Source organism: Coenobita brevimanus, unplaced genomic scaffold (genome assembly GCF_032717465.1).
Source record: "Coenobita brevimanus isolate Jiangsu-jjx unplaced genomic scaffold, ASM3271746v2 jjx.HiC_scaffold_2125, whole genome shotgun sequence".
Classification (NCBI taxonomy): Eukaryota; Metazoa; Arthropoda; class Malacostraca; order Decapoda; family Coenobitidae; genus Coenobita; species Coenobita brevimanus.
The window spans coordinates 267,364-292,976 of record NW_027643024.1 but is presented as its reverse complement, the minus strand read 5'-3'; the positions used below and the strand labels follow the sequence as shown (position 1 = coordinate 292,976).

General features: G+C 45.6%; 1 protein-coding gene across 1 annotated transcript; it reads right to left on the bottom strand.

The window, feature by feature from the left end:
- Positions 1-54: 54 nt before the first annotated feature.
- On the bottom strand, positions 55-25,613 carry LOC145389793 (uncharacterized). The gene is made up of 5 exons (XM_080264949.1): positions 25,476-25,613; positions 22,903-23,658; positions 18,261-18,407; positions 17,597-17,776; positions 55-582 (listed from the first exon to the last, which is right to left on the bottom strand). The coding sequence occupies exons 1-5, from the start codon at positions 25,611-25,613 to the stop codon at positions 55-57; spliced, it is 1,749 nt and encodes a 582-aa protein (XP_080121075.1).

Here is a 25,613-nt window from a genome sequence, read left to right as displayed (position 1 = left end):
TAATACAATTATCATGAAGGATGTACATTAGAGTACACTGATGTAGTAGAGTAACTATTGGTTGAGCACAATACCACAGTCCACCACAGTGACCTGTGTGATGTCACTGTGGTTGGCTGCTGCCCTCACCACCTCCAGCCCGCTGACCACCTCACCAAAGACACGAGGGGACGGCAGGGAAGCAAAGACCCCCGCGTCACCTTCCCAGCCCCTGGTGGTGATGGCAAACTGGGCAGCCTTGGCAGGAGCACCATCCCACCCCCTCACGTCCCCCGCCCTGTGTGACCGCCGGTACTGCCCACCACTGATATCTATTATCCCTGCCCCTCCTGCCCCTCCCTTCCCTTCGTAGTCCCCACCCCACACACACTCCCCCGGCTCCCCCTTGTCCTCCACGTGGTGTAATTTAGTGTTGCGGTATGAGACGCCGGTCTGGCCGGTACACAGCAGCACAAACTGCCGTGCTGCAGGCGTGTTGGGACTCAGCCGGATGTGGACCCGCCCTCTTGTTGACCCCCCCCATCCCAGGTCCAGATGGACCAGGGTGGAGGAGGGGTCCCTGGCCCCCACCACCTCACTCACCTGCACAACACAACAAGGTCAGTCACGGAGGCAGAGAACCAGGAAGGAAGAGGGAGGGAGGGAGGAAAGAAGGAGAAGTGTAAAAGACATCATCATCATCATGACCACCGCCGCCGCCATCACCACCACCACCACCACCACCATCATGACCACCGCCGCCGCCATACCCACCACCACCACCACCCTCATCATCATGACCACCGCCGCCGCCATCACCACCACCACACCACCATCATCATCATGACCACCGCCGCCGCCATCACCACCACCACACCACCATCATCATCATCATCACCATGACCACCGCCGCCGCCATCACCACCACCACCACACCACCATCATCATCATCACCATGACCACCGCCGCCGCCATCACCACCATCATCATCATCATCACCATGACCACCGCCGCCGCATACCACGCACCACACCACCATCATCATCATCATCACCACCATCATCATCATCATCATGACCACCGCCGCCGCCATCACCACCACCACCCCACCATCATCATCATCATCACCATGACCACCGCCGCCGCCATCACCACCACCACCACCACCATCATCATCATCATCACCATGACCACCGCCGCCGCATCACCACCACCACCACCACTCCATATCATCATCACCATTATCAACATGACCACCACGCCGCCGCCATCATCACCACCACACCACCACCATCATCATCATCACCATGACCACCGCCGCTGCATCACCAACACCAACACTACCATCATCATCATCATCATTATCATCACCATCATCATCATCACTGACCACCGCGCCGCCGCGATCACCACCACCACCACCACCACCACCACCATCATCATCATCATCATCATCAACATCATCATCATCATCATGACCACCGCCGCCCCATCACCACCACAACCACCACCACCATCATCATCATCATCACTGCACCACTGCCGCGATCATCATCATCATCACCATCATTATCATCATCATCATCACCACCACCATCATCATCATTATGATCATCAAAAACCACCACCACCACCACCACCACCATCAATATCATCATCATCATCATCATCATTATATCATCATCAAAAACCACCACCACCACCACCACCACCATCAATATCATCATCATCATCATCATTATCATCATCATCATTATATCATCATCAAAGCAACAACCACCATCATCATTACTGCCATCCACGCTTGCCATCTTCCAACTCACTGTACATACAGAATGCCTTCTCCACCACCACCATCATCACCACCACCATCACCATCATCATCACCACCACCATCATCACCATCATCATCACCACCATCATCATCACCACCACCACCATCATCACCACCACCACATCATCACCATCATAATCACCCCCTACCATTATCATTATCATCACCATCACCATGACCACCACCATCACCATCATCGATCATCATGACCATCACCATCATCACCATCACTATCATCACCACCAATAACATAATCATCACCACCAACACCTCACCGCCATCATCATCGTCATCACTATCATCATCATTATCATCATTTATCATCTACCACCATCATCATCATCATCGTCACCACCACCACCACCATCATCACCATCATCATCATCATCATCATCCACGCCTGCCATCTTCCAACTCACTCACAGGACATACACAATGCCTTCTCCACCACCACCACCACCACCACCACCATCATCATCATCATCATCCACGCCTGCCATCTTCCAACTCACTCACAGGACATACACAATGCCTTCTCCACATCCTGTCATGTTGACCAATAAAGAAGCTAAATAGGTTTGATGTAAAACTGCGTCCACTCAGACGAGATGCCACACAAGTCTTTGCAATGACAGTAATAGCCCATTTATCCGACGTAATAGCCAAAGGCATGGCCGCCCACCATTAGCAGTTCTTTACCTCCAAACCAATACACTGTGTTAAGTTGATAGCAAACTTTATGCCTAATATTAAAAAATTATATATAATTCATTTTATATTCCCTGAGTACGAGAAATGACGAACATATATATATATATTATTTTTAATGCAAGGAAGAAGGAACCAAAGGCCACGAGCCCGCAAACCGTTTCTTCCAAGAAAAAAAGCAAAATACAAATGAGAGCCAAATTCAAGATCCGTTCATTTCGAGATGCCTGGACACACTTTCTATCTATCTGTCTATTGCCAGACGCCATAATACCGTAAGAAGGTGGCCATTTGACTTCGAGATATTTGTTTTACGGGGAGAGGCACTAACCCTCCACCAACTCACTTGTTGACACGTAGGGAGCACGTATGGTTTGGTTATATGGTTAACACCCAGCGCTGTAAATGGTTTCTTGGCTTACAGGAAACCATTTGGCTTGTCACTCAATGTAAAGCCACCTGTAAAGGAAAGACAAGCAATAAGAAGTGACAGGAAAGATGGGAGAAATAGGAAGAGAGGAGGACAGGCACAGAAAAAGAATGATAAAGGTTAAGGAAGAAGTTGGCAGCACTACATCAAGTGAGTGGATGATGGTCACCATCACATACCACTGTGTGTTTGAAAAACAGGAGATCATCGGAAGTAGGAAATACAGACAGAGGGAGACAGTTCCAGAGCTGACCTGTTGCATAAATGAAGGACTGGGAGTAACGGTTAACTCTTGCATTAGAGAGTTGGACAGAAAAGGGATGAGAGTTTGCTGCTAGACGGGTGTTACGCACCCGTCGTAGAGGTGGAGGGATGCAAGCAGACAGTTCAGAGGAGCAGTGACCATTGAAGTAGTGATAGAAAAGAGATAAAGAGGCAACAGTGCGGCGAAGAGGTGAAGATGGATGATAGAGGTTGAAGGAAGCCAGTAAGAGTAGCAGTGACCATTGAAGTAGCGATAGAAAAGAGATAAAGATGCAACAGTGCGGCGAAGAGACAGAGGTTGAAGGGAGCCAGTAAGAGGAGGAGAGTTAATGAGATGATAAGCCTTTGACTTCACCCTTTTGAGAAGAGCTGTATGTGTGGAGTCTTCCCACACATGAGAGTTGTACTCTACACAGGAGTGAATAAAACCCATGCATTAGTCTACAACTGTGCAGGTGCAAAGAAGGTACGGGGTCGGCTTAGCACACCTAATCTCTTGGAAGCAAATTTTACCAGAGATGTAATATGATCTTTCCAAGAAAAGTCCCGAGTGAATGAAATCCCAAGCATGTTCAAGGATGATGCAGGATTGAGCTGGATATTATTAAACACTAGTGGCTACTCCTGTAGAAGATTTTGTCAGGTTGATAGGTGTAAAAACTGAGTCTTAGATGCATTAAAAACAAGATTATTTTTACCCCAGTCAGAGATACGAGCCAAGTCAGACATTAGGTGTGCCACAGCACACGTGGCGTCACAAGAACACTATGCCTGAGAGGAAAACTCTGATTTCATATTTGGATTTACCATCAAAAAGTACAGCCATTTAGGGCAGCCATCAATTGCCTTGGACAAACTTGTTGTTATTATTATTTTCAGGATTTGCCAAGACTGATATGGAGGGAGAAACATAAGACAGTTGTAGTAACTGAGTTTGAACGAGGTGAAGATGGATGATAGAGAAGTTGAACAAGGTGATAGAAGTTGAACGAGGTGAAGCAAAGATGTGGCCAACGCGTATGAAACCTGATGTAGCTGCTGCCATCATACGTGTACTTGACATCCTCCAAGGTGATGTAGCTGCTGCCATCATACGTGTACTTGACATCCTCCAAGGTGATGTAGCTGCTGCCATCATACGTGTACTTGACATCCTCCAAGGTGATGTAGCTGCTGCCATCATACGTGTACTTGACATCCTCCAAGGTGATGTAGCTGCTGCCATCATACGTGTACTTGACATCCTCCAAGGTGATGTAGCTGCTGCCATCATACGTGTACTTGACATCCTCCAAGGTGATGTAGTTGCTGCCATCATACGTGTACTTGACATCCTCCAAGGTGATGTAGCTGCTGCCATCATACGTGTACTTGACATCCTCCAAGGTGATGTAGCTGCTGCCATCATACGTGTACTTGACATCCTCCAAGGTGAGACTTAACTTCTCTTTGACACATTGCTAAATAGGACTCTTGTTAGCTCAAAACCCAAGTTCATTTTATGGGCAAAAAATTGAGTACAGTTGGTATAATGACGACAAGTTTATCTATCTGTCTGTTAATCTATTGCCAGACGCCTTAATCCTGTAAGGGGTGGCCACAAACAAAGTGCCTTCATGTCGCCCTATCCCCTGCCATGTCACTGCCCTCCCCCAGCTCACACCCCCAAACAAATCGCCTCCAAGTCACCCTATCCACTGCCAGTTCGCTGCCCTCCCCCAGCTCACACCCGAAACAAATCGCCTCCAAGTCACCCTAACCCCTGCCATGTCACTGCCCTCCCCCAGCTCACACCCCAAACAAACCGTCTCCATGTCACCCTATCCCCTGCCATTTCGCTGCCCTCTCCCAGCTCACACCCCAAACAAATCGCCTCCATGTCACCCTATTCCCTGCCATTTCGCTGCCCTCCCCCAGGTCAATAAAAAATGGTGGTGTAATTTAGCCGTGCTTCTTGGCCTGTACTGTATACCTGTGGGTGAATATCTTTTCCGTGATAATTGTGTAGTTACCAAGTGTTTAGCTACATTTGACTGATGCAAGTACCTGCCAGGGTTGATGACAGCCAAGCATGTACTGTACTTTGGTGTAGAAGTGGACTGACTTAGCATTACTACTGAATCCACACACTTTGTATTGTTTATAAAGGCTCCAGCAGCAATGCCTCAGCCTTGGTCACCTAATGGCACCTCTACACGCTGCTCAATCTCTGGCAGCCTCCCTATTCACTCCCTTACCCCTAATGTCACACTGTCAGTACTGTATCATTTATAAAGGCTCCAACCTGCTTCAGTTCATCTGTCTTGGTCACCTAATGGCGGCTCTCCACCCAGCTCGATCTCTGGCAGCCTTCCTGTTCACTCCCTTACCCCTGATGTCACACTGTCAGTACTGGTATCATTTATAAAGATTCCAACCTGCTTCCATGCGTCAGCCTTGGTCACATAATGGCGGCTCTCCACCCAGCTCGATCTCTGGCAGCCTCCCTATGGACCTTTACCCCTGATGTCACACTCTCAGTATTTATCATTTATAAAGGCTCTAACCTGCTTCAATGCGTCTACCTTGGGCACTTGATGGTGGCTCTCAATGCAGCACGATCTCTGGCAGCCTCCCTATTCAGTCCTTTATCCCTGAGGTCACATTCCCAGCACTGTAGTATTGATACAGGCTCCAACATGCATGCGCTGGTCTTGGTCACCTAATGGTGGATTTCCTGCACGCTGCTCGATCTCTGGCAGCCTCCCTATTCAGTCCTTTATCCCTGAGGTCACACTCTCAGTACTGTATTACTGGTATAGGCTCCAATATGCATGCGTTGGTCTTGGTCACCTAATGGCCACTTTCTACGCTGCTCGATCTCTGGCAGCCTCCCTATTCAGTCCCTTATCCCTGCCATATTTTTATTCAGGTTTTAACACTCTTAACCAATTTAAGGTAAAATATGATAAGTAAAAAAGAAGCACTAGGTTAAGTAGCTACAGAAGATGTGCTAGGAACCTCTTAAACTAGACTCATTTTACTCTAACCTGACCTAAAATTGGCAGCTGCGTAGCGGCTGTAAACATGATTGGTTTTGGGGGGGTGCAGAGAAGGAATGCAGTGCCAGGAGACGCGACACTCGCACAGGTGAAGAGTGCTGTGAAGCGGCTGAAAAATGGGAAAGCAGCTGGGGTTGATGAGGTGTATGCAGAGATGCTTATGTGTAGTGGAGAGAGTGGAATGAAGTGCTTGTTGGAGATATGTAAGAAGGCATGGATGAGTGAAACTGTGCCAACAGAGTGGAAAAAGGCTGTGATTGTACCCCTGTACAAAAATAAAGGTAAGCGAAGTGAGTGCAAGAATTATCGTGGCATAAGCTTACTGAGTGTGGTAGGAAAGGTATATGGAAGAATTATTACAGAGAAAGTAAGAGAGATATCAAAAGTCCTTGTGGGTGATGAACAGGGTGGAAGGAGACTTGTGGATCAAATATTTGCAGTGAGACAGATAGAGGAGAAGGCTTGTGAGAAGGATTATAAGGTGTTTATGGCATTCTAGGATCTGAAAAAAGCATACGACAAAGTAGACAGAGAAGCATTGTGGAAGGTTTTGTGCATGTATGGTGTAGATGGTAAGCTGCTAGGTGCTGTTAAGAGTTTTATGATGGTGGTGAGGAGTGTTTAAGGGTAAATGGGTATCTAAGTGAATGGTTCACGATCGGTGTGGGTGTGCGACAAGGATGTATGATATACCCATGGTTGTTATATATATATATATATATATATATATATATATATATATATATATATATATATATATATATATATATATATATATATATATATATTATATGGATAGGGTGATGAGAGAAGTAAAAACACGAGTAATGGAGAGAGGGATGGCGTTGGTAATGAATGGTGATGGATGGAATATCTCATATTTGTTGTATGCTGATGATGCAGTGCTGCTTGCAAGTACCGGACAAGAACTTGGTAGGCCAGTGCTGAGTTTTGCTGATGTCTGTAAGCGTCGTGCCTTGAGAGTAAATGTAGAAAAAAGTAAAGTGATGGTTACTGAGAGAGAAGGTGACTCCCAGTGTGATATTACAGTGAATGGAGAGAGACTGGAATTGGTGAGAGAGTTCAAATACTTAGGTACAGTGATAGAAAAGAGAGGAAAATGTGCAAAAGAAGTGGAAAGTAGAGTGACACAAGGAAGGAAAGTAGCTGGTGCAATGAAGGCCTTGATAAGAAACAGAGGCTTGGGTGTTGCAACTGCACGAGGCTTACATGAAGGAGTGTTAGTGCCAAATTTAACATATGGATGTACGACTGTGGTGTGGCATGCAAATGAAAAGTCAAGAAGACAGCAGTGGAGATGGGACTGCTGAGGAATGTATGTGGAGTACAGAGGGTGGAAAGGATACGAAATAATGTGATTCATGGAAGTTGCGGAGTGAGGAAGTCGGTGGACACCAGAATCGAAGAGAGTGTAATGAGATGATATGGGCATGTGGAGGGAATGGATAACAATAGAGTGGTGAAGAAGGTATATCTGAGCGAATTTGAAGAAGGAGGAGGTGAGGTAGGTCAAGGAGAAGGTGGAGAGATATGGTGGATGAGTGTGTGAGGAAGAGAGGTTTGGAAGTCGTTGAGGCTAGGGACTGACAAGAGATCGAGCTGGTTGGATGAATGTTGTGAGGAGAAGTGCATGATCAGGGATTTAGCAACCCTTTATAACGTGGCAGCGTCCGGATTGACTCAATCCGATATGTTTATGTGAAGCTACAGAACGTATCGAATGTTTTGGGGGTATCAGATAGAGCCGGGATTCCGGGGGCCTGAATGATGAGCGAATGGAAGCGAGGCCCATTGGTCTGGCCAAATTTGGGCTGTCTGGAGATTGCTACTCCTCACCCTGTCCTAAGGTGGGAAAGGAGGTCCCAATGATGATGATGATGATGATGATGATGACGATGACGATGGTGGAGGATGATGTTAGCCACAAAGAAGTGCTATGGAAAGGATGTAGAGCCATAGTACTGTCTTTTTATGATGCTAGTCACAAAGAAGTGCTATGGAAAGGATATAGAGCCATAGTACTGTCTTTTTATGATGCTAGTCACAAAGAAGTGCTATGGAAAGGATATAGAGCCATAGTATTGTCTTTCTATGATGCTAGTCACAAAGATGTGCTGTGGAAAGGATGTAGGGCCATAGTATTGTCTCATTCTGCCACTGAACTAAGAAACAAGCTGAAAAACTGTGAAAATCTTGGCCAAGTTAGAGTGAAAAGAGTATAGTAATATTGGTAGTATCCAATGTTTGGTTACCTACTGCCAGACGCCTTGATCCCGTAAGGGGTGGCCACAAACAAATCACCATCTTCTCCCTGTCTGCCGCCATTGCACGGCCCTCCGCCCAGCGCTCACACCCTCTCACATATACCTCTCTACTCCATTCCTCCATCTCATCCTCAGCTTCTCCCCCTGCACCTCACTCACATACTCTCCTCGTTAGTCTCTCACAAACTGATATATATTCTGAGGCTATGGCAATATATTGACGCTGAAAATGGTTGGAGTAAAGACGCTGAAAGAGGTGAAGACATGGCCAATAATGAGAAGTTGAACGAGGAGCAAAGGTGTGGACAACGAGTGGCAAACAGGTTGATGTAACTGCTGTCGTCAGCGGTGTAAGTCAGCCTTCAAGGTACGACCAACTTTCTTTTTACTATAATTGACACGTTACTTTGAAAGAAGCTTTATCACCTCAAAACCCAAGTTAATTTAAGGGTGAACAATGGAGATAGTATATGACAAGCCTTTCCTGGCCCCATAAAGTTGGTCTGAGGTGCTGGGCTGGAGTCTTCCTCTAATTTGCCTCAACATAACCAGTTCTGGATTACTTAGTCAAAAGGATCAAAGCAAATGACTCCAGACTTGTACAAAAAATACCCACTGAGGTTGTTCAGTGCCCACTGAGGTTGTTCAGTGCCCACTGACGTTGTTCAGTGCCCACTGAGGTTGTTCAGTCTCACTGAGGTTGTTCAGTGCCCACTGAGGTTGTTCAGTGCCCACTGAGGTTGTTCAGTCCCCACTGAGGTTGTTCAGTGCCCACTGAGGTTGTTCAGTGCCCACTGAGGTTGTTCAGTGCCCACTGAGGTTGTTCAGTCTCACTGAGGTTGTTCTCCAATGAGGTTGTTCAGTCCCCACTGAGGTTGTTCATGGTACAGCTGATGCTTTGTGTACACTGATAGGTTGTTGTGGGATCAGCCCCAGTCTTTCTGGTCAGACCCATCAACCACAGACAAGTAACCACCCCTGCAGGGTTATCACATGCAGTGTACTGGTATTCACTTGTGGCTGACAGTGCCTCACCACAGCCATACACTGGGAAAAGTGTGGTTTGGTTTATGGGTGGATGCCACATTTGCATCCACCCATTTAACGGGCACTGTAATATGGTTACCACCCAGCGCTGTAAACGGTTTACTGGGTTACAGGGAACCATCAGATAAACACAACAAAACTTCTTCCAACTGCTGGGCACAAAAACTAATGCCATTAAGATGTGTAACACTGAATCTGTGCAAGTACTTTAATAATAATTTTCAGTTTATTTATTCATGGCAGTCAGTGGCATAAAATACACAGGTGGTTAATGTACTATGCTAACCTAAGGGGGTCAACAGGCTGACCCTGACTGCTGCCGAGGAGCACCGACATACTGCCAAGCCTCACCCAGGCTGGAGTGAGGCATAGGCACAAGGGGACACACCGCCTAATCTTTACCCCGCTGAGTTTCAAACCCTTGTGGGTCTTGCACCATAGAGTGCTTTGAGTTACACTTGACAAGGGAGAGCTCACCTCACCCACACAAGCAGTGCGGTCTGAGTGGGACTCAAACTCAGGTCACTTGAATTGGGAGTCCAGTGCTCTATCAACCGCACCACCATGTGTATACTTGTGGGTGAATTTCCTGCCACATTTCACTGATGGAAGTACAGTAATCCCTCGATTATCCGATGTAATACAGCCAAAGGCATGTCCACAAAATGGACCCGTCCAGATAATGGACTTCTCCCCTGGCCCCCCTTCACACATAACCTAACTTTGAAAGTCAGTGTAAAAGGCCACTACAGTACATCGTACAACACTTGTTCCTGGTGTTTAACACTACTCTGTCTGGTCAAGCAGACCTATAAACCACAGCCAAGCAATTACCAAGGTTAAGTAAACCCATCAACCACACACAAGCAATCACCACTGCAGGGCCATAACCTTTAGTGGCATGGAAAAAGCATGAAAAAACGGCTACACAAGAAAAATGCAGTGGGCACACAAAACATAATGGTAGAATGGAATAACATCATTGTAAAACAGAATCAATCATGGTACAGTGCAGTAAGCTAGAATAAAATCAAGAAGAACACCCATGATTCCTGGCAGGGTGTCGTGCTGAATAACCCACTAGCTCCTTGACTCTGTTGCACTGCAACTGGCAATTCTGTTGCACTGCACTGTACATCCAATGTGGTCTAGTGGCGTACCCTGATGCACTGCACTGTACATCCTGATGACCTTAGTTGCAGTCAGAGTCAACAAGGAGCTTCGGCAGTTGGTCCAGGGGAGCAACTGTGGTATGTGGTGATGGACTGCTAACTTCAGGTAACTAAGAAGACAACTGCAAACTCACGTCCAGGGGAGACACAATGGCTGACGATGTGCTGGGTTGTGGTTTCTTTGCTGAAGGTGTGGTTTGACGCTGTGATGGTGGCAGAGCAGAGGTGGACTGGACAGGGGTCAGAGGCCTGAAAATGGAGTCGATCATGGACTGGCAATAGGAGCGATGATTCAGGTCTCGGATGACTCTCTGCCACACAGAACGCCGATCCTCTACAAGGTGAAAAGGCACCATCTCTCTGCCACATTCCAGGTGCTCAGCATACTCATGCACCTGCTCAAGATGTGCCCGTAATGTGCTCAGGTGGGGGATGGCTGGAATAATGTAGTTCTCCGGGTCATCCTTGTCATTCTTGTCACTCTCTTCTGGTCGGGCAGCAGCAACAGAAGTGGCAGTCTCGACATCAGACATAACCTGAAAGCCGGAATTGCCCCCATCCTCATCTAACCACTCCCACACGTCATCAACATCCACAGCCTCGCCTGCATTACAAAGCTGAGTGTGGAAGTCATCCTTGTCAAAGCCCAGAAAGTCGTGTCTGCTCTCGTGTCCCTGAGGGAGACAAGACCAACCACTTTCTAGGGTTTTCACAGAGACTTCCTTCCATGCACTTGCTCAGCTGAACACTGCAGACTTAAGGCTGTAGCACCGCATGTTTTCCAGTGCCCTCTGCCCTCGTGTGTCCAGCCCCTGACTCTGCTTGTCCTCGTCCTCAAGAACAACCATCACCTCATCCATGAATCTCCATCGCTACAGCCTCTTCGTGGCCATGGTAACAGCCTGGTCAATCAGTTGAATCAGAGCAGTGGTATTAGGTGGTAAAAACAAGCACCTAATGTGACCGTCATCTGCAACCAATTCCTTCTGGAAGGGATGCATGGGAACATTGTCCAGTAGAAGAGCCTTTACCTGGTCACAAGGGATTTCAAGTTCCTCTGTTTGATAATGGATGACCTCCTTGACAAAATGCCTGTTGAACCAATCTGTGAAGATCTTGGAGGTAAACCAGGCTTTCACAGAATGGTACCACACAACAGGAAGGACAACCATTAGCCCACAAAGGCAATGGGGCTGCTGTGCCTGACCAGCAATAACGGGCATCAGCCAGTGCATCCTGTTAGCACCAGCACAGTGTAAAGCAGATACCCATTGCTTAGACAACATGTGGTCAGTAGTCCATGAGCCTGAGTCGATATCGGTACCATCTGGTGGGGCAAATTCTAATTGATATTTTTGAATTCCCTCATGTCCTTGATTAAAAATTTGAAATGATAGCAGTCGCAGATGAGTAGCTTTTTATGAGTAATTGGCCATATAAAAATGGCCGCCCCTTAACTGATAAGGGTCTATAACTTTACTTTTACTACTGGTAGAAACATGATCTTGGTGTTTAAACTTATGTTATGGAGTATTTCCTAGTCCCTGGTGGCCACTACAAATGCCTAAGAGAGTCGGCCATCCTTATTTGACTGGAAAAATTCAAAATGTTGATTATAGATACTTCCAGATACTCGGTGCTTTCAACGTATAGTTGCTAAACTGAGAATGTACAACTAATTTGTATCTTTCACTTTCAGGTAGCTTGCATGCTTAGCTGTAGAAATGGACAGTGAAAGGACATTGGATGTAAGTCAAGCGTCAAGTTATGGTGGTGGTGATAATGCTTAAGATGGACCGGGTCCTTCAAAACGTGCAAAAACTGTACCAGAATGCATTATACATAGCAGTACTTGTGATGAAAAACTGACCCTGAATCTCTCTTGTTTGAGGGACATGAACTCATGGAGCACACTTCTTAAGGCAGCACAAATAAAGAAACATCTACCAATTCTAAACATTGCCCAAGAAACTCCAGAGGGCATCATTCCAAAAATTCACTACCATAGGAAATGTAGAAGTCTGTTCACAATGAAAAGGGACCTTCAGTCGAAACAAAGTACAGAACAGGCATCCAGTGACAAGGAAAAATTTGAAAGAAAAAGACTCCAGAGGAGATCAATGACAGTATCTGAAGAGTCTAGAATATACAGCAAGGTCTGTATCATATGTGAAAAGGACAAATTTATGCCAGGCAGCCGGACAAGGGAGGGACTTACACAATGTGTTGAGCTACGGTCAGATGATACTCTTAGGAACACAGCAATTTCCAAGCAAGACAGCAGGATCCTAGCCTTATTGGCAAGGGCTTTAGTAGCAGCAGATGGCCACTATCATAGATCATGCTACAGAAGCTATACCAGAACAAGGCCACAGGTAATTCCCATAGAAACAGACTTAGAAGAATATCCAGGTGTAATGAAGGAATCCTTTCAGAAGTTGTTTGCCTATATCAGAGAAGATGTTTTTGAAAACCCCAGGGTAATTAAGCTGACTGAGCTTACGACAAAACTGACCTGCTGGATGCTACATGAGGGAGTTCATAAGGTGGAAGATTCTACAAAGAAACATGTCAGAAGATATCTTGAGACAGAATTTGGAGAGAGTCTGCATTTTGTACAAGATGCAAAGGGAAAGGTCCTGGTGTACCCTGATAACTTGTCCCGAAATGCACTAGTCAAGCAAAATGTCATTCTGATGGACACAGTAGAGGACCTGGAATCAAAATGCGACATTGAAGGACTCTTGAAAAAGTCAGCTCACTTGCTTCATAATTCGATAAAAAAGCATAGAGTGTCCATATCTTGGCCCCCACTTGCATCAGAACTGAACAATTCTTCAGCTTTTATTCCAAGCAACCTAAAGGGATTCTTGCAACACTTAATAGCAGGGCCTCAGGATGAAGCTTCCCTTTCTCAAAGAATTCAGCGCCTCATTGAATCTGTAGGCCAAGATATTGTCTATGGGGTGACCTGAAGACAGCTTAAGCCACCAAAACATCTAATTAGAACAAAGAGCATATCGAAATTTCAGAGAGGAAAGGCTACAAAGCAGTCCACCAGTCAAGAAATTCCACGACCCTCTGCCCAAACTGAACCTGAAGACATTTGCCAACTTGAACAAGAAAAAGAAGACAAATAGCAACACTCCAAAGGAAGTAATCATGAAAGCTGACCGAAATCTATTTGCTCACATGGTACTCATTGCTCAGAGCAGAAGTTTGAATCTGCAGGAGGTTTTTCAGTACCCACTAGGCCCTCTTCCATGGTCCCTAGCAACAGCAGATGGTAGCCTCAGAAAGACAAATAAAGCTGCACTGGCCAAAGAGCTACAGAAGAATGTCTGTCCAGCGGAATGTGTGCCAGGGAAAGCTGCTTGTCTTATTGATGGTATGGCCCTGATCCAGAAAATAAGAGGCACCCAAAAAACCTTTGCTGAAGTTGCTGACCATGCTCTTTCCATTGTAATTGCAGAAGGTGATGATTCTCCACGCATTGATGTTGTATTCGATGTGTACCAAGAAAATTCCATCAAAGCTGCTGAGAGAGTTCGGCGAGGTGAGTCTGAATCTACCCAGTTCAAGAGCATCTCACCTGGCCATACCATCAAACAATGGAGAAAGTTCCTTGCCAGTTCCAGAAACAAGGAAAACCTAATCAAGGTCATCACAGATGAGTAGAAACATCCAAGACACCAGAGACGGTTTGTTGGCAAAGTCATATATGTCACCTGTGGGGAAACCTGTTATCGACTGACTGAGCATGGTTCCATGGTAGTGGATGGATTAAAGTCCACTCAAGAAGAAGCAGACACACGACTTCTTCTTCATGCTGCCCATGCAGCCTCACAGGGCTATACAGCAATGAAGGTTGTATCAGATGACACAAACATTCTAGTGCTATATGTGGCCTTCTCTAGTGATGTCCCAAGCAGCATCTATATAAAAAGTGGTACCAAAAACAGAGTAAAGTACATAAATGTTACCAAAGTTGCAGCCACACTTGGACCAGACAACACAAAAGCACTTCTGGGTCTTCATGCCACGACGGGCTGCGACACTGTGAGTGCCTTTGCAGGAAAGGGGAAGGTCTCTGCTTTGAAACTAATGAAAGGTAACACAGAACACCGAGAGGCCCTGCAGAGGGTTGGAGAGGGCTGGAACCTAAGTCAGGAGCACTTTCAGAAGTTAGAGGCCTTCACGTGTCACCTGTACAGTATCCAGGGAGCAACTAGAGTGGATGAGCTACGTTACCAAATCTGTTGTGCCAAGAAAGGAGAGGCTGAATCCTGGCAGCTACCACCGTGTAAATCCGCTCTGTATCAGCATTGTCAGCGTGCTAACTATCAGGCAAGAGTGTGGAAGCAGTCATTGGAAAGATGCCCAACTATTCCTCCCCCAACAGGAAGAGGCTGGTATACAGAGAATTTGGATAACAATGAGCAACTCATGACTGATTGGTCTGATGTTCCTGCTGCCCCTGATGCTATTCTGGAACTACTCTCCTGCAAATGCTCACGCTCATGCAAGAATCCAACATGTCCATGTCTTGCGAATGGATTGCCTTGTTCAGAACTCCGCAAGCTACAAACATGTAGCAACCAAATACAAGTTAAGATTATGAATGACAACACTGAGGATAGCGATGATGAAGCACATGACGAATGGGTGTAATATTTTCAGAATTTCTTTTTAGTTTTTACTTACATTCACTAGAATGAACACAAACAACAAGCAAATTACATACTTTTCAGATTATTTCAATGAAGTCTTTGCTTTGTCAAGTGCCAAATAGCCGGGTGTGGCTTGGCGCTATAGGTATATCCATTGTAATAATAATTTGCTTAGTCTAAATGTTTAGTCTTCTATTCTTTCACTTAGGAACCTTATGGACGATCTAGGGAGATATGTGTGACTGTATATTGTAAAGTAGGTAGCCATTTTGACTGATTATTATTTTCATATGTATTCAGACTGATAATTGTATAATTTTTGTATTATGGTGATAGTTTGATGTATATTTCATACACAAGGTATTTACAGTTCTCATACCAGAAGCAGTTTTGTTACACAAGTTTGTTTTATAGATAAATGTGTTATATATTGTTATATAGATAAATGTGATTGAATACTTTCAGTATTAAAGGTTTGAAGGATTATTTTGTAACTCTACTGATCATTACTTACCATACACCCACACCGCCTCGGAAAAGTTTGATTATCAGTACCATTGAAAAGTGGCTCTTTATGAATAAAAAGCTACTGCTTTCGAAGTGCTATCATACAAAAATGAAAAGTAGAGACATATTGCTATTTTAAAATGCACGACAGAAATTGCCCCGCCAGATGGTACCGATGGTCAAATTTCTGGGACCAGGCTCAAGGCCTACAGGTACATGCTTCTCCTTCTCATCTACCAGAGTGTCTGTAGGCACTAAGTGGTGGAAGAGGCCAGTTTTGTCAGTATTATAGATCTGACCGGGCGCAAGACCCTCCTCAGTCATGCCTACAGTAACAGTATCTGATGCAATTCCTCCACCCCCTCCTCACTGGCGTCAACAGCTTTGCCACTGGTTGTACGATTTGTACGGCCATGTTGAAGGTTGACCCTGAACTATCAACCTTCAGATGCCTTGAAGTCAGGGACATTGTGAAGGTGGGCAATCTTCCCAACAGCGCCTTTCAACTTGGTACCACGCACTTGCACTCCTGCAGCCCGTTGCTGGCAGTACCAGATCAATGTCGAATGGTTGACACTGGCATGCTGAGGATGCCCATAGCCTTCCGTATGGCATTGCGTCTGTTGCTCTTGCCAAAGTCTGCTGTGTACTGGGTTAGTTTGTCACGGGATTTCCTGATGTCATGCAGGGTTCAGCGGACCAGGTCGTACTTCTTTAAGATGCTGGGAGTCAACCATCCCGCATCAATCTTACCGAGGATCTCTTGCTTGTTCTCCAAAGTCATCACTACCCTCTTCCTTTTCTGTGGTGGAAGGGCCATCATCACACATCCTAGGAAGAGGCATGCAAGGAATAGCAAGGCCTGAAGCAAGTAGGGAACAACCACAAAAGCCACCACGTGTGCCACCATAACACCTATACAGGAGGAGCTGTTCACTACACGGTCGACACATGGGAATTGGGAAATGCCAAGGGGGTCTCTAGTGGTCACTGGGTGAACTACCAGCCAGACACCGCGGCGCCACTGGGCTAATCCCTTCCAGCCCAACAAAAATGTTCTTGCAGCCATAATTTCCACCTGGATGCAAGCATTTTATCTGGATAAAATGGAAAAATGTACATATAATGGTTTAATACAGCCAGACAACAGCGTCTGGGTTATGAATCATTTGGATAAATGGGGCATTACTTAACAACGTGAATGAGGTCACAACCAATAACTGCTTTGAACTACAGAATGACACTGCCATTACAGACTATTGTGATGAAACTCAGTGATAAACACTGCAAACACTGAGGCATTACAAGTCTACTGATGCTGAAGAACAAACAGGATGTTATGTAAACACAGCAAACACTGAAGCATTTCAAGTCTATTGATGCTGAGGAACAAACAGGTTGTTGTGCAACATAAAACGGAGGTGAAATGCATTAAGGAAGAAAAGTTTGGTGATGACATAAACGCTGGTGAAGAAAAGTTGAATGAAGTATAAAAGCAATGATGGGGGAGTGAGTCAGTGGTTTGACGTGCATAGGAAACATGCAGCTGGACACAGTATAGCACAGGCAAGATAAAAATCAGTGGTGTATGTGGCTGTTAAGGAGTAAGAGTCAAACAGGTGAGAGAGTTGATGGTACATGTCACAGTGGTGGAGTTACCTGCAGTGTGTGGGCGTGGGGGGGTGGCGGCTGATCCTGAAGGCAGTGGATGTATATCTGGTCATTTTCTAGGGTTATCCTGGAGGACCGGATGCCACCTTGGTCTTCTTGGACGGCAAATACCATGCCATCCTGCACCAGCGTCTTGATGCGCTGATTCATCTCCAGTAGGTTCTCAACCTGTGGGCAGTACCATACATTAGTATATATAAACAGCATCCTTATATTTTTTTTTAATGTGTCCGACTCTGGGCATAGGCTTCACAGCCTGCTCTCAAGGCTCAGTAGTCCTCCCTCATACCATACACCTCTACATGTCACCACTTCGGCGCCAACACCCACCATCCATATTGAATACATGCTAGGGCTGTCTCATGCAGGACTGGTGTATTGGTATTAGCTGGGGTATTTTTACGACCTGTCGGCGGGTCTTCTGGTAGATCAGTAAAGTCTGTTTTATGAAATCCAAATCCTTAAACTGTTCCCTGCTCCAGGGGGATTTGAACCTGGGCCTTGTAGGACTGCAGGCTACCTCTCTACCGATTGAGCCACCGCCTCTACATGGGACACTATCAGTACATTCTTATGGAAACTGTCAATATATTACTACTTGAAGGCAATACTGGTGGGGGAGATGTGAATAGCTACGGTAGCGGTAACTTACTGTTATTTGCTGTGGCATCTTTGTGATGGTGTTGATCTTGTCCATGATGGTGGAGGCCGGGTCTGGGTGTGGTGGAAGGGCGGGGGTGTGTGTGGCATCAGTCTCTGCTGCCAGTGCATCCAGGGCCGTCCTGATGGCCTCACGCACCTGTCCATACTAACACAAACATTAGTGCTGGAGGCTCTGCCAACTATGTGCTAATGTACTATCGCAGACACTTATGGCTGGTACAACCAGCGTTGTCAATCCTCTTTTTCCTTGGTGTGAATCCCGTGCAGCTCGACTCAGTTCCACCGAATCGTTAATAATACTAGTGAGAGGGAGAGTCGCCGGGAGATGTCTGGCGCAAGTGTAGGGAGTGGCGGTGTTGGGGGTGGGGTGGGTGGGGGTGGGTGGGGAACGTGACTGAGTAAATGTGGCATCAGTGTAATACAGATGTGGCACAAATGTATTTGTTAAAAACGTAGGTTTACGATGTGAATGAGCTAAAACAACCTCTTTTTAGTGGTAACGACACTGAGTTAGGGATTCCACATTTATCTCAGAATGCTACCACAAGCTGTGTGTTGAGGCTAACACATACAGGAATTGTCATTTAGCGGCAGTGCTAGAAGTCTGATAAATGGTAACAGTTGGAAGTGGTGGCATGTTACATAGGTCTGACAGGTTAATAATCGGGGAAACTAATTACAGTTTGAACGAACAAGCGGCAAAAGGTATTGCCGTAGCATCTGACTTTATAACAGATAACCCATAAAGAACAGCTACAGTGTATTGTGCATAATATGACCATACCCACAATAATATGAGTTTTTTCAAGTGTGTTCGACATTGCTTAAAAAAAGGCTGCAATTACTGAATCCTTGATGATTGCTTAACTTTTGACGTAGATAAGTATAATGTTTACCATGAGATCTGAACTGACTTTTATTCCCCAGTATCCTATATTTGCTTGTTCATGAATAATTGTTAATCTTTCCATTGCTATGGCATTTATAATCAGACATGATTATTTGTCTTTAGCCAACAGCACTATCTGATACGGCACATACTTTAGATTTCTGTATCTTATCTTTGTAACCCCTACGGTGTTTGCCAGTATAATATACCCTAGTTCTTAGTAGACCTTGAAGGGCTAACGTCATTGGCACGAGTGTATTACTCACGGTGATATTGACAGTTGGTTAGGCAAGAGAACATAATGCAACATTAATTAAGGGAATATAATATCACTGTTAATATATCTTAGTATATTATTTTACACAGACATATCCCTCAGTAATGAGTCCAGCCACCTTGCTTCTCCACAACCTCCTGAAGCCTATCGGGCATGCTGGCCACCTCATTCCTTACGAGGTGTGGCTTCCCTTGGAATATTTCCCACTGAGTCATAATGTGGGCCGTCAGCTGGTCTGCCGTTTTCTCTGGTCCTGGTTGCCATGTGTTAACCAGGGTTCCCCAGATATTTTCCATTGGGTTACAGTCACAACCCTTACTCGCCCAGTGTAGGAGTTGCAGGTTTTCTGGACTACTAAACCATTCCTAACTGCTCCTGCTGTGTGTACAGGACAACCATCTTGGACAAGAGGACTGGTCCAGGAGAGAAGGGGAAATTTTTCTCTCGTAGGAAGGTAGAAAGAAATCCTGCAGTATTTGACTATATTTTTGCGCACTGAGTCGTCCCTGCATCTTCACTACATCTCCTACGCCATGGATGGAAATATAACCCCACACATTGCATGTCACGTGCCCACTTCTCGTCTCTTCATAAACATTGTTTCGCTCATCGCTGGCAAGAACAAACATTACATAATATTAGAGGGATACCGTGTTTGTATAGAAATTAATACAAAATAATCTATAATTGGAAATTGTAGCCTACACTGCTTTCACTCCAGTCTCTTTGGAAATCAAAGGAAGGTGATCCGTGGGTAACAACTCTATATTGTGGGAAGTTGTTGCGGAGACGTTTAGGAGTCTAGAATTACTAAAGGAAGAATATTATAATAATTCAGAACACCCACCAACACCAGGACCTTTACATTTATCACTGTTAGTAATTAGTGAATTAACGAACTTATGCACCACATTAGGACTGGAAAGTGAACCGTGGTCTTTCTCATTTATCTTTGTTATTAATTACTGATTAAACGAACTTATATACCACATAAGATTAAAAAGTGACCCTTATCTTGTGTGTGTGTGTGTGTGTGTGTGTGTGTGTGTGTGTGTGTGTGTGAATTATCAGGGTCATATACTTTAATATTATTGTTTCTGCAACAGTTCAGTTATTAAACATCACCAGGTGTTGTTCTTCCTCCACACGTGTACATTTCCGTGATGGCAAGATCGGAAGGTTTTCTCATTAGACCACCACCTGGACCAGAAGTTTAGGCCTTGGTCCACATAGTGACGTGCAAAGTTAAGCCTAGCAGCACGGTGCGCTTCAGTGAGTAACTTTTTTGGCAGGAACCCGGTGATGTATTCCGGCCTTATGAAGCCGCCTCCAGACTGTACTGACAGACACATCCAGTTGGAGTCTGTTCCGAAGTGCCACAGCGTTCGTTATGAGGGTTCCCTCAGCTGCTTGTATAATGCGCTCATCCTGTACAGGTGTCATTACACGGGAGCGCGGTGTCCTGGCTGAGGAAATATTTTAAAGAGAATACGTACAAACAACTATTTTACATGCTCATAGGAGCGGTGTTAGAGGGAGGAGTTGGGGAACAGGGGTGGTTGGTTGGTTGGGGGGGGGGGGCAGGTAGAGGAGAATGTTGGTGGACTGTGGTGTGAGGGAGGATTGCAAGGGAGATGATCCGTCACACTAAATTGGTGTCCTGTTACCTATACAACAGGGTTAGTATAACGTCGCTGATGCTGGTTTGCATTTTTGTAGGTCAAAAGTATGTCATACATCGTTGACGCTGTATTACGGGTTAATGTACAATTTATAACATTAGACAGTATAAATAATAATGTCAGCAAAAACATTATGGAACAGAGTCACATCAGACACGTTCGACATACACGTTTGGCAAGAAAAGTAACTACTGACCAAATCTTCCATAGTTAGGCTTTTTTACCCTGGTTAGTAAGATCTCCTGTCTCCTCCCACCCCTTGATCCATTTTGTTACAGTTGTTGGGGATATGCCTAACTGACTGGCGATGGCCCAAATACTCGAGCCTCCTTTCCGCAGACCAGCGATCTGCCCTCGCAGGGGTACCGGTACTTGCTTTTCCTGTCTGTTCATTGTGAATCCTGAACTGTGAATGGTGCAGGAATGCTTCTTGGTGTCTGGACAATCCTGTCTGTTCATTGTGAATCCTGAACTGTGAATGGTGCAGGAATGCTTCTTGGTGTCTGGACAACACCTCGGTATACACCTGGTCTCACTGAGAGGCGAGACTTAATGGCACCAAGTTTGAGGGTGACAATCGCCTGATGGATGGTTTGGAGGTTGACCCCTGCAGGCAGACTTATACTGGCAGTTGGCACAAGGCCTAAGGAGTGCTTGAACGAGGAGCTGTTGGTTCTATCCAGGTCTAAACAGTTTGGTTTATATTTGCCCTATGACTACGAAAGATTCCAACAAGACCCATAGTCTCCAGGAGGTTATACTGTAGAACGAAGGATGGCTGGACATTTATACTGAATGAATATAAATGACAAAATTTGTGTTGTCGTTTCCATACTACTGTATGCCTTTACTTTGTGCTTGTAGTGTTACAAATTGCCAATTGTCACTACCACAATCAGTGACAGAGACTCGCATGGCGAAGATTACATGAATACAGATAAATTAAAGGAACAGATATCTTACGATTTGTGCTCGTAACATGATAACCCCATTAACATTATAATTATCTAACTCGAAATTTATGGAACCATCAAGGAATGGATATCTGCGATATTTCCTATGCAATGTGTAATTTAACATATCTGACACATTTGAAAAAACTCATATTATTGTGGGTATGGTCATATTATGCACAATACACTGTAGCTGTTCTTTATGGGTTATCTGTTATAAAGTCAGATGCTACGGCAATACCTTTTGCCGCTTGTTTGTTAAAACTGTAGTTTCCCCGATTATTAACCTGTCAGACCTATGTAACATACCACCACTTCCAACTGTTACCATTTATCAGACTTCTAGCACTGCCGCTAAATGACAATTCCTGTATGTGTTAACCTCAACACACAGCTTGTGGTAGCATTCTGAGATATATGTGGAATCCCTAACTCAGTGTCGTTACCAATAAAAAGAGGTTGTTTTAGCTCATTCACATCGTAAACCTACGTTTTTAACAAATACACTTGTGCCACATCTGTATTACACTGATGCCACATTTACTCAGGCACGTTCCCTACCCACCCCCACCCACCCTACCCCCAACACTGCCACCCCCTACACTTGCACCAGACATCTCCCGCCCTCTCACCAGTAAATAATTCGAAGAAACTGAGTCGAGCTGCACGGGATTCACACTTAGGAAAGAGAAGACTGACAGTGCTGACTGTACCAGCCATAAGTGTCGGCGATAGTATACTTCACACATTACAAGTTTATATGTCAGTGTAAGTGTGCGCATGTTACTATAGGAGCCTGGTGGTACAAGTAGAAGGGAGTGGCTGCCTACCTTCATGCTGGTGGTGACAATGTTAACATCAGGGAACTGTTCTTGGCAGTTCTGCCTCCAGTCTTCAACCTCCACACTGCATTGGTCAGCGTGGTCAATGGCTGTGTCAGCCTCCTGTGCTGTGTTGGCATTCTGCAGACACTCCAGTCTGGCCTCCAGCTGCTTCACTCCTTGCTCTCCTTCTTGCTTCATGGCCATCACTCTGGCCACCTCCTCCTCTATCAGCTTTACAAATGTGGCCATGTTGTGTGTGAATTCCTCCGCCTTTTTTAACAGCTGGAGGTTTTGTTCGTTCTGGTCGGTCAGCCAGGTCACGTACTGGTCCAGCTGGGACTGGGAGTTTTGGGAGCTGGTAACCTGGCTCCTTATGCTGCTTTCGTGCATCCCCAGCAGGGACCAAAGCTTCCTGCTCATCCCACTGGGCCTCTTCTGGGTTGTACCACCCTTTGTTTTGACTGACATTTGTTTTTCTGCTGCAGGTTTTACACTTGGCTTTCCACCAGCTGCTCCTGCTGCCTGTGCCAGCTGTACATTCTTAAGCTTTTTGACAACAGCCTCCATTCCATAGTTTACTGGGAAATTATCCAGGGAGGTGGCGGAGTGGCTGGCACGGCAGTCAGGGCAGGTCAGCTGGTTGGCTGTGGTCAGTTGTAAGATGCAGGACGAACAAAAGGTGTGGCCACACGGCAGATTGCGTGGCCGACGCTCACTCTCATCATAGGTGATGCAGCACACACTGCACTCCTCAGGATTGTCCTGTGCAACAACAATAACTTTGATTACTTACATGTAGCACATGATGGACATTGCTGACCTTACAACCTAAAAGGCAGTTTTAATATTCATAACTCACTGATGCTAAGAAAGACAGCAATAACATGAGCTTTATATAACTGACGTCCATACTGTACAGTCGGCCTAAGAAGTGACAGTGGAGTATCCAGAAGGTTGCAGTAAGTGATAATGGATAATATTCCTCTTATATCTTTGCAAGATGACACCTATTATGTAAAACTGTAACAGAAAACAATAAGTGAAATACAAGATGGGTATCGGGTAGTACCAAGGGGAGACCATATAGAGTCATGAGAAGAGAACAAGAGATCAGGACAAGATGGACATACGTCCCCAACCACCACGCACCCCTCTTCCCCTCAACGGAATCAACTAGAGGTACTGTACAGTCACGCGTACTAATTTCTGCTCAGGGGTTACCTCTTCCTTCCCCCCTCTACCCTGGACAGAGGGAAGGGGGGAATCGCGAACAAGTCTACCCCGCCTTCTGCCCCCAACTCCCCCACCCTCCACCTCCAGCTGCCAGTTACTGATTAGACGCAAATTTTCTCATGTCCTGTAAACATGACTAAACTGTCGTCGCACACGCTTTCAACGGCCAAGATTTGGACTATATTTTTAGAATAAATTATTACCGTATTGAATGAGGAGTTGCAGGGAAGGTTTGGAGCCAGCAGATGCAGTTGTTAGAATGACTATATTTGTAGTCGCCACGCTGTCAGTGCAAAATTTAAGTCGTGTGTGTGTGTGTGTGTGTGTGTGTGTGTGTGTGTGTGTGTGTGTGTGTGTGTGTGTGTGTGTGTGTGTGCAGTTTATAAGCCCAGCTACCCAGCTATGTGAAGTGGAACGGTCACTCTAATAAAAATTACGAATATTGGTCTGGTGTTCTCTATTTGAACTTGGCACATAATGAGAAATACAATTATATATATATATATATATATATATATATATAAAAATAGCTTTCCATACATCTGACCTAAGTGTGTGTGATAAATGTTGCCTGCACACGATATACGAAGGAGCGGTGACGGTATAACTGACTGCTGATCAGGCCTAAGGTGGGGGGAGGGGAGAGGTGAGAGGCGGGGAAGACTTAAGACAAAGAACGAGAGAGAAGGGGGAGAGGGGGAGAGAAGCAAAGAGAAAGTTATATAAATTTAAAAAGAAAGAGTGAGTGGGAAAAGTAAATTCAGAGAGAGAGAGAGAGAGAGACAGCTGGGGGAAGTGAAAAGGTAAGCACTGGAACCCAGAATTGTGCAGCGGACGACACTGGATTACAATGATGGTGAATATTTTCAATTTGAGAATGCAGTTCAATACGGTAATAATTTATTCTAAAAATATAGTCCAAATCTTGGCCGTTGAAAGCGTGTGCGACGACAGTTTAGTCATGTTTACAGGACATGAGAAAATTTGCGTCTAATCAGTAACTGGCAGCTGGAGGTGGAGGGTGGGGAGTTTGGGGCAGAAGGCGGGGTAGACTTGTTCGCGATTCCCCCCTTCCCTCTGTCCAGGGTAGAGGGGGGAAGAAAGGGGTAACCTCTGAGCAGAAATTAGTACGCGTGACTGTACATCACCCTGCTGCATTACCCTCCACCTGGACCAGCACTCAACGGAATCGGGGCAGGATCTGTGTCCCAGCAGACTCAGTAAGTAGGACTACGACGACGCCCACTGTGCTTGTCAGGGGAACAACTCCTACCGTGCTCCCTCCACCTACTGCCTTCTGTAGGACTGACGACGCCCACTGTGCTCGTTGGGGAAAGGACGCCCACCGTGTTTCCCTTACCTGCAGCCCCTGCCCTGAGCAGGACCGTGGAGATGCCCACCGCACGTCTCTCACCTGCAGTCCCAGTACCTAGCAGAATCGAGGCGGTGCCCACTGTGCCTGTCAGGGAGGCCCCACTCACCAT

Excerpts from the sequence above, each read along its gene's own strand:
- LOC145389793 (XM_080264949.1), bottom strand. The coding sequence starts at position 25,613 with ATGGTGAGTGGGGCCTCCCTGACAGGCACAGTGGGCACCGCCTCGATT. Across the intron at positions 23,659-25,475 it reads CTGCAGGTAAGGGAAACACG|GACAATCCTGAGGAGTGCAG; the intron begins GTGGGCGTCCTT and ends GTTGTTGCACAG. Across the intron at positions 18,408-22,902 it reads TTGTCACCACCAGCATGAAG|GTGCGTGAGGCCATCAGGAC; the intron begins GTAGGCAGCCAC and ends TAGTATGGACAG.